A 10,006-nucleotide genomic window follows, 5' to 3' on the forward strand; every position below is an offset into this window, starting at 1 on the left:
TAAATATTTGAAGAATAAATATTTGAAGAATAAATACCATCAATTACCTGTTGTTGCTGTGTTTGCACTCTGGAAAAGCGAACCTCCCAAACCAGCTAAGGCTCCCCCCAAAGAAAGGCCTGTAGATGCAGTTGTAGTTGTGGCTGTTGTTCCACCCAAATTATTTAAAGTAAATCCTGTGGATGCTATAAAAAGTGAGACAGTAAGCCTTTAAAAGGTAACATTAGAACACCATAGAAAAACACGAATAATTTTTTTAAGAAACTGATCAACTCTTTGGAAAAACTACTTTTTAAAGACAAAATTACACAATATATACTTAAGAATAAAGAAAAAGAGTACCTTCAAAGACCAGTAACATAAAAAAGGGCTTTGGGTAATATTAGAATGGCACCAGGTAACCGATTCCAGAAAACAATAGTTTTCAACCCAGGGCACCAATTTTACCTTCAAAATTAAATAAATCTTTAGTTACACAAGGTTTATAGGAAGTCTAGCCTTCCCTGTCACAAAAAGACTACTTAAAAACAAAGTAGATATTCATAGCTTGACATTTTACTTCTCTAACCCTCTCCCCGGCTTTGCTCTGTAAATAGAGACCATCTCCGAAGATGGCCTCTGCTGCTTTAATGCCCAAAACTGACTTTTCTTCTTTACAAATCAATTATTTTTTTTTAAGAGATGGGGTCTAGCTACGATTCCAACTCCTGGGCTCAAGCAATCCTCCCTCCTGAACCTCCCATGTAGATGGGACTACAGGCGTACCACCGTACCTACTAAATCAATGATTTAATAGGTCATGACTGCCGAATGATTGAAATGAAAGTTTCCCAAACAAGTTATATTTAATAAAGGTAGACATCTATGTTCTCTAATCAAATAAAATTTAAATTTAGCCATTAAATGCAACTTCTTTTCCATTCTGCCTCACCTGCTGGAGTTGACGTCAGAGCAGATGAAAGAGTGAGACCACTAGCTGAGGTAGAAGTAATAGGTAGAGCAAATGGTGTGGCAGATGCTGCAGGTTTATTGAATCCTAAACTGAAGCCTGTTGTAGCTGCAGATGTAGTGGCTGGCGTTCCTGTTTAAATAAATTAAAAAATTCCATTTTACCTGAAGTATATATATACTTTGCTGGTTTCAATAATGATCCCACTTTTTGTCAACAGAATAAGAGTATATGTATAAGAAAACACATATTAAAGCTGGGACTAAATCATGATAAATTCAGAAAAGATGGCTCTTTGGATTAAGAAAAAGAAAACCCAATCAATGTAATATCATAATCAATTCCAATTCTATCCCTAGATTTATCTAAAACTGTGTTTATCTTCCTTCCTTCCCTTTAATCTCAGCAGAAAAATAGCTTCTCTTCTCCAAGACTAAACCACCATTCTCTATTCCAGAGTCTCTCTCAGCTTCCAGCTCACTCTCTATTCCTTTTCAGTCCTTTCTTGCAGCTCTCCTCTGTTCATGTCCTGATACTCCATTCCTGCTTCCTTACTTCCCCAATGATCTCACCCACTTGCATCATTTCAACTACAGGTGCATAAGTCTAAATTTACATCCACCTGACTCCCCCTTGCCCAGTTCTATCCTGATGTCCCTTTGGACTCCTACCTATGTCCCCACAAAAAATTTTTGCTAAATCCCTCACCTTGGTCAAACCAGTTGCTCAAGCCAGAAACAGTCATCCTTGGCATCTCTTCCTTCCCTTGCATTCCATTAGTCACAAATTCTGTGAATCCTTTACAATTGGGCCTTTGTACTTTCCACTCCCCTGCCTAAAACAATGTTTCCTGCTCCCTCCCCCCAAATCCTACTTTCTTCTTCCTCTGCCTTCTGTGGTGCCTTTCCCACATCTATTAGAGAATTTATCAGATTATACAAGAACATACCTGTCCCCATCACCTCATAACAGACTGAACATCTTGCTCCTGCACTTAACAGTTCCTGATATCATCATCCGTACCATCCTCACCACCAGCTCCACTGGCTAATATTGAATGTTCAAAGCATTATGTATACAAAAGGCCACATAGTTAGGAAGTAGTAACTATAAACAATAAGAAATGAATGGATGACCTGCATTTTGCCATCTCCTCAAATCATCGACAGAAAAGCCAGAAACTTTGCTTCTGGATCACCCTGATACAACTGAAGTCCCTGCAGAATACAGTGCTTTGAAATCATATATGGGTTCTACAACCTCACAGAACAAGATGACTGAAGTTGCTTGCCTTTGCAGACAATTCTGTCCAGACCTTTGGTAGTAAACAGATGTGTTTTCTTTTGATGACAGGTTAAGTAGCATCCGAGAAAGTCTGCCAATCCCTAATTTAAACGCAATTTAAGAGCTCCTCAACGTCCTTTCATTCTTTCATTTCCTTTCTCATTATTTATTGCCATCCAGACTCAAAGCAGGCTGAAGCCCTGGTTATTCACACTCTCTTCAGCAGACCTCTACAGAAACTATTATATTTTTGAACTGGAAGGGAAGCCCAAAACTTTTTCATCCAATACCCTCATTTTGTAGATAACTAAAAGCTTCCAGATACTACCTCTAACACCTTACAGCTAGTTTAGTGGTCTAGGGCTTAATTGCAAGAGTCTGGCTTACAGTTTGGTGCTTTTTCCACTAAACAGAGTGAAATAACTGAAAAAATAATGTGAAAAGTAAATTTCCACATTAAAAATCATTTCTGTATTTAAAATATTTTCTAAATTAAAAAAGTCCTGTATGAAGCCACTCTTTTTTTTAGTAACCAAACATTGGAAGGTTCTTTGACAAGTCAAAATCTGTGACACATGTTCACTTCTTTACATACTTTCTTCTATACCTCAGCTCTGCAAGATATTAAAAAGGAGAAGAGTAGGAAGATCACTCAATTAATTTCAATTATTAGAAAACTACAGATCTGGGATCTTTCCTCAAATATTCTTACCCAGAGTTAATCCTGTAGTTATAGTTGTTGCTATTCCTGGGGACAAAAAGAGAAATAAAATTTAATCATTGATGAGGATGGCATTCTTTTGGTTTATCTGCCATAAGGGAAAGACTTGGAACTCCCCTCAGGGAATGAAAACACTTCTAGTAAAACCAATACATATATGGGATCTGCCACCATAACCACCGAGACAAGCATTTTTCCCACAGCACTGATTTTCATATTACAGGCTACATATAATTTGATTAATCAAGGAATAGGATTTATAAAATGCAAACAATTGCTTATAACAAAGTTAAGCAAGGTGAAAAAAGGCTACTCCAAGCAAAACATTGGCACATAGCTATCACAAGCTCAGTGGCTGGTCTATTCATTATTTACCCCAGAATTTCTTTCATTTTCTAAATGTGGCTGTGAAAGGCGCTGCACTCATAGCTGGCGAATGCAAGAAGTGGTAACAAACACCAAGAGGCTCTGGGGGTAGAGAATAAAAGGTAAATAAGGAAGCAAACTTTCTATATGGAAATGGTCAGCGCCAGTGAAACATAATTTTTTCAGCTGTAAGTATTAAAAACAAAAACTTTCTATTATTGGAAAGTCCACTAGAAATTTTCAAGTCCTTTACCTCTTGCCCTTTTTCCACTGAAACAATTAATAATACAAAAATTTAAAACATCTCTTAGAAATGTAAATCATGCTACACAGCAAAAGAGGATGCTGACAGTCCCATATATGTTAATTAATGTTCCAAACTGGTAAAGTTGGCTTAAACGACAATCTTCACTATGGTAAAACACTGCATTACATAGTCTAATATAAAAATTTAAATTGCCTTAATTGATTATATTTAAAGAAATAGATCTTCAATTTACTGAGAGAGATATTAAATAAGTGTGTGTGTTTTCCTTCCTCACACTACAGTAGATCATAGCCGATGTTTGGGCCTATCACTGGCCCTTAATTCCTAATTCCCATACTTCTTTCCATCTTAGTATTTAGCATTTTTTAAGATACAGCACCAAGGATAATGCTTGTAAAGGGAGATGTAGGACAGAACCTGGGAAAGAATAAATATCCCAAGCCTACTCCCTGAAAATGTGATGATCCTCCTCACCTGTATTTGTTCCTCCTAGAGTGAACCCACTGGCAGGTTTAGCTCCAAAGAGCCCGGTTCCAAAACCACCAGAAGCAGCAGATGTAGTTGCTGGAGTCGCAGTACTTCCAAGAGTTCCAAAATTGAGCCCCACAGAAGGGTTGCTTGTTTGTAAAAAAAAAAAAAAAAAAAAAAAAAAACACACACACACACAAAATAAAGTCTACTAGAGCCAATTAACTCTGCAGGATAATTTTCTTTCACGTAACACATCTAATATATCACCAACAGATCCAAAAGGAACTAACAATAAATTTAACCAACCAAATTTAAGTATTTTTCTGTTCTCCCTAAAAATAAATCCACATGTAAAATTAGTCTTAAAAAACACAATACCAGGCTTCAAGAAAAGCATAGTGTATAGCAATGAGGATTCTGGATCTCAAGGTAATCATAAGCAGGGATTGTACATATTCTGCCTTCACCAGTTTTTGTCTGAAAGCTAGCATATTTTCAAACAGCCATAGAAAAGTTATTCTATGTTGGTTTCCCCACCTCTCTATCACTATGTTACCATATTCATTGGGGGTGGGGTCTCATGCAGTTAGGTATCTTGCAACCAAAAAAAAGGAAACTGGAGAACTTGGGGGTGGGGACATATCCTGGCAAAAGTTAAACACAAAGCAAAATTATCCTGTCTCAAGATCGTGTTCATTAGCAGAAACTCTCTTCAGAGAGCTTTGGAAAGCTTAAAAAAAGAACAGCTGATAAAAACAAGTAAATGTGAACAAAGTTCACAACTTTTCTATTGTTCTTATCAAGCCTCAGAGGCTCAAATTTGCTACCTACAAGCAGGAGGACAAATTATGAAAATAAGTAAAAAATCTTGACAATCCGACACTTCAAATATTATGTAGGAGAGGGCACGGTGGCTCACACATGTAATCCCAGCATTTTGGGAAGCCAAGGTAGGAGGACCACTTGAAGCCAGGAGTTCAAGACCAGCCTGGGCAACATAGTGAGACCATGTCTCTATAAAACAAACTAGCCAGGTATGGTGGTGCATGTCTGTAGTCCTAGCTACTCCGGAGGCTGGGGTGAGAGGAGTGCTTGAGCCCAGAAGTTCGAGGCTGCAGTGAGTTATGACTGTGCCACTGTACTGCAGCCTGGGCAACAGAGTGAGGCTCTGCCTCAACAAAAAAAAAAAACTATGTAGGAAAGTTAAGAAAGAGTATAACAACATGTACAGCATATTGGGAAATCCCATTTGTCCTATATATTTATCTTTATTACTCCCTTCTCTGCCATTCCATCAAGACATAAACACCATGAAAGAACCGATGTTATTTTTAAAATCTTAAAAGCCCTGGGACGTTTCCATTTAAGCAGAAGGTGGTAGTGTTGTGGCTGGGTTCCAGTACCAGCTCCCCCATGTTCTGGTACTTGTGTGACATTATTTAACCTTTTGAAGCCTCTATTTCCTCATCTGCAAAATGGGAATAACAGTCCCCACTTAGCAGGGTTTTTAAATAAAGGTTAAAAGATTACAATAAATGTTGTTACTATTGTTATGATTAACTAAACATGTTACGTACAAGGCATTATGCCAGGAATAGCAAGGGGGTAGAAAGATGATTAAGATAGCAAGACCTCTTGTCTACAAAAAATAAATAAAAAAGAAAAAATGAGCCAGGCAGTGTCTGTAGTCTCAGCTACTAGGGAGGTTGAGGTGGGAGGACACTTGAGCCCAGGAGTTGCAGTGAGCTATGATCACACCACTGCACTCCAGCCTAGGTGACGGAGTGAGATTCTGTCTCTAAAATTAAAAATAAAACAATCAAACAGAAAAACACCCTATTGCTACAATTAAAACTGAGTTACCACATTAAAAAAATAATAAAAAACAAAAAAGAAAACATTAAAAAAAAAATAAAAACTAAGTGAGTGCTAAAAGGAATAGAGTACAGTATGTAAGGGCTATGTCCAGACAACATAGGTAGTACAACTAAAAAAAAAAAAAAAAAAGAGAGAGAGAGAGATAGCAGAGCATATGCAAAAAACATTTAGATTAGCTGGTGGTAGTCTGATAGTATTGTTATTTTGGGACCACTGTGTGTATAATGTGGGATACAATAAGTATTTTAGAGATATTTAAATAAATAAAACAATTGTTAGCAAATTTTGAAGACATCCAATTAGGAAAATGGTTAAGTGCTCCTTATTCCCAAACAAATCAGTGCTCTCTCTCTTTTTTTTTTTTTTTTTGCTATTTTAGAAATACACAAAAGATAAACAACGAATGTATTTGTAGACAATGAATTAAAATATTCAAAATTTCTTGACAACATAAAATAACCAAAGACACTATCAAGTGTTACGTAACTAAAGTTGAAAATATTACCAAAGAGATACATCAAAGTGAAATCTTCTTATTCTACCACAGAAGCAAAAGAGATTTTTTTTTGTGGTAATTTACTTTAAGAAAAACAAAAACTACCCCAGACCTGACTAATGACTGCCTCAACCCAGTGTTATCTGCCAAGGACTTGATGGGATGTGTTGTAGAAAGGCAAAGTTGGCTCCCATGAGGTCAGGAACGTTATTTTAACTTCCCCAGCTTGCGTTAATGTGGACTTGGGAGCTAACGTAACAGCTAACACTTGGCAAACGCCAGACGTGATGCTAAATACATGCTTCGGCTCATTCAACAACTCTGAGGAAAATATATGATAACCCTTTTCCAGATGTGGGAGTTGAGGCTTGGAGAGTAAGTCCCCTAAAATGATTTACCACATCACCAGGCAGCACTAGGAGCTGTAGGACCTCCCAACCAGCACTGATGTCAGACTGTCTCTGCTTTTGTTAATTTATCCAAGCCCTTCTAAAGCTTGGGTAAATATTTCTGGTTTATTATTAATAACTCATTTACTCAGTCATTCAACAGGTATTCATTAAAGCCCCTTTTCTACGCCAGCCAGTGTCCTAGGGACTGAGGATGGAGTGGTTAAGACTCAGATCCTGCCGCAGAAAGTATCCAGTCAGTGAGAGAGACAGATATTAATCATTCACTCATTTAACAAATACATATTAAGTGCCAGGTTCTGTGTCTACTGGAAAACAGTATGAAAAGGTCTCTACCATCATGGAGCTGACATTCTAGTGCTTAGATCAGACAGCAAACAGGTAAACAATATAGTGAACTAATTACAACTGCGATCAGCACTCTTAAGTACAGAGTACTATGAGAACGGAAATCTCCCCTAGACTGACAGGTCAGAAAAGGCCTCTGGGGAAGAAACTATTTGAGTTCCAAATGATCTGGACCATTAGAGGAGCATAAAATTAATTTAGCAAGTCACAAGCAGCATTTTTTAAAAAATGAAATGGAACGGAACAGAAAACATGAAACTGCATCCCATGAAGTTACAGTATCTTTCTCTGAAACTTTGTTTCAGTTATTCATTTGTGCACATGTACTGGGTGGCAATGTACATGTTTTTTGTTTTGTACAGTGGGTCTGGATCACTGAAATAAAAAGATAGGCTCAAGATAAGTCTGGAGAGGTTCTAGATTATTCTGGGCCTTGTAGACTATTTTTTTTTTTTACTTCATTCTACCTATAGTGGAAAATGACTGAAGGAGGAGCAATGGGAATTCATAAAAAAACAAAATCACTCTGGCTACAATGTGACAAAAAAAGATTGAGGTAAAAGGAGATTTTGAGACAATGGTGTTCCATTGAACTAATTTAATAAGCTGATGGGAGCAGTTTTCATCTAACACAAGAAGTGTCTGGTTTAAAACCTGACAGGAAGTATTTTCATAAGAACATAAGGGTCAGGAAAGCAGCACTCATTTATCTTACTCCCTAAAACAGAGACTCACACAGAGGAATTTGTCCAATAAACATTTGTTCCTTGAATGGCTATAGCTTGGATCAGGGTAGTGGCACTGAAAATGAAGACAAATGGAAACTGCAGAAGCAAAATTATCAGAACTTGCTAAGGACTGCAGAGTAAGAGAAAAGGGAGTAAGGAGGAAAACTCTCAGATTTCTGACTTGAGTGTAGTCGGTAGCTCCTCTCCTCTCCCTTTTTTAAATACAGGCAATGCTGAAGATATTTTTGCCTTTTTAATTTACAACCACATCTTTTAAGCTTCAGGAGATATCTGTCGAGAGTGTGCACACTTGAACTCCTCCAACTTTATCTTCAAAAGATTGAGTCCCAAAAATTAAATTTCTCATTAAAATGTCTCACCCTTTTAATTTCTTTCTGAACCTTTGCTACTTTTGTTGCAACCTTAACTAGTGGGTTGCACAAAAACATGAAGATGCCACCCGCTTAAGTAAAAGACCATGTTGAGTCATTACAACAAACACTCTTACCCACGATATACTAATCTGCATTTACTGCACAAAATTACCAGCAATAAACGCTGTAAAACAGATTTTTAAAAAACAGATAGGGTCCCATGTGGCACAAAGGCTTTTTCAAAAGCTCGTTAAAAATAACCACAAAGTCATTAAAGCGCCGTAATATCCAAAGCCGTAAATACTGCAAAGAAATCTCAACCGTGAGAAACTTTTCATTGTCCTTCTTAAAGCTTTCTATTAATTGTCCCTTTCTAAAAACCTCACAATAAACCATAATTTCATTCATTCATTCAACGTTCATTGTATGCCTAAGACTGACACATCACATCGCTGAGGCTCCGGGGTGAAACCCCAGGCCCCCTCACTCAGTGAAAACCCCATTCGGCCTGAATTATATACGTAGATTCTACAGACCTCACAGCACACAGACCATCCCGCCCTCCCCCCGACCAGGCCGCTGGCAGGGCCCGGGCACCGCAGCGAACGGAGGCCTACGACGCTGGCGGCTCGGTAAGTGCTTCTCTCCGGGGCCACCGAGAAGGAAGCCAGCGAGAAGAGAGAGGGTAGGGGCACCAGGGAGCTTTGCCGGCACCGGCTTTGCTTTGTCCGGGAGGACCCGGCCCGGGAAGGCTAGGAAGTGCGGTTACCTAGACGCTCCGGTCCCGAAGTTGAATCCGCCGCCTGTGCCGGTCCCGCCGGCGGCTACAGTGGTGGAGCCCAGCGTCCCGGACCCGAAGGAGAACCCCGTGGACATGGCTGCCTGAGGCTCGACGCCGTCAGTAAGCTGAAAGGGGTCTGGGACGCTCCTTCTGCCTCAAAGCCGAGGCGGGCCAGGCAGCATCGTATTCGCCCAGTCCCGACCTGGCGGGAACTTCAAGCCCCAGCGGCTGCAAAGACAAGGCCGAAGGGGGCGGAGCAACCACGCAAAAGCACGTTCGGCGTTCGAACGGAAGTGAGCCCTCCGCCAACGAGCCCGCCACGCAGAGAACCCTGGGAAGGGCATAGAGTCGGCCAACCGCTTAAGGTTCCCCGGGAGAGGGTGAGTTGGCGCACTTCCTACTCTCTTAAAGGGGCAGGCTCCCATAGTTGAAAAAAATACATAACAAAACCATTTTTCTCTTTTTTAGGTCTTCTGTCTTAGCATCAGTGCTGACGTAATTTGTACTTTATGACTTTTGAATCTCAGTTATTGTTTCTATCTTGCCTCCTGCCAAAAATGACTCTCAGAATCCCAGAGTTGGGGAAGGCCTTGGCGAGAATCTCCACGGTTCCCCTCCGCCATACGGAAAAGGAAGTGGCTTCTGGCTTTCGTTGGCTGCCGCCCCATCCTCGAGACGTTTCGGAAATCAATCCATAGTAAATCACTCATCAGCCCCACGACGTGAGCCCCATGTGGCGCGGTCCTTGCGGGCCCCACGCGCCGCGGGAAGGAGCTCAGAAGCGCTCTCGGTGCCCAGCGAGCAGAATTGGCCGACCCCTGTGGATCTCGTAGCACGCAGCCAACAAATGGTGTCAGCGAATCCTAGTGGGTAGGACTGCGGGACCGGTGCGGCGTTCTCACACCGTGTGCTCGTACTAGCGGAACTGCAAA

At 40.1% G+C, this 10,006-nt stretch overlaps 1 protein-coding gene across 2 annotated transcripts in view; it reads right to left on the reverse strand.

Moving 5' to 3' along the window:
- Positions 1–9,408, reverse strand: part of NUPL1 (nucleoporin like 1) — a 36,845-nt gene extending 27,437 nt beyond the window's left edge. Inside the window, exons 1-5 of one of the 2 annotated variants that reach the window (XM_012649893.1) lie at positions 9,063–9,408; positions 4,063–4,205; positions 2,946–2,981; positions 932–1,081; positions 48–185 (exon numbers count right to left, since the gene is read on the reverse strand). In XM_012649893.1, the coding sequence (XP_012505347.1) occupies positions 48–185; positions 932–1,081; positions 2,946–2,981; positions 4,063–4,205; positions 9,063–9,169 (574 nt within the window). In that variant the 5' untranslated portion in view covers positions 9,170–9,408. The remainder of the gene's footprint in view (positions 1–47; positions 186–931; positions 1,082–2,945; positions 2,982–4,062; positions 4,206–9,062) is intronic. The other variant, XM_012649894.1, reaches the window with a different exon arrangement.
- Positions 9,409–10,006: the final 598 nt, after the last annotated feature.

Source organism: Propithecus coquereli, unplaced genomic scaffold (genome assembly GCF_000956105.1).
Source record: "Propithecus coquereli isolate 6110/MARCELLA unplaced genomic scaffold, Pcoq_1.0 Scaffold306, whole genome shotgun sequence".
Classification (NCBI taxonomy): Eukaryota; Metazoa; Chordata; class Mammalia; order Primates; family Indriidae; genus Propithecus; species Propithecus coquereli.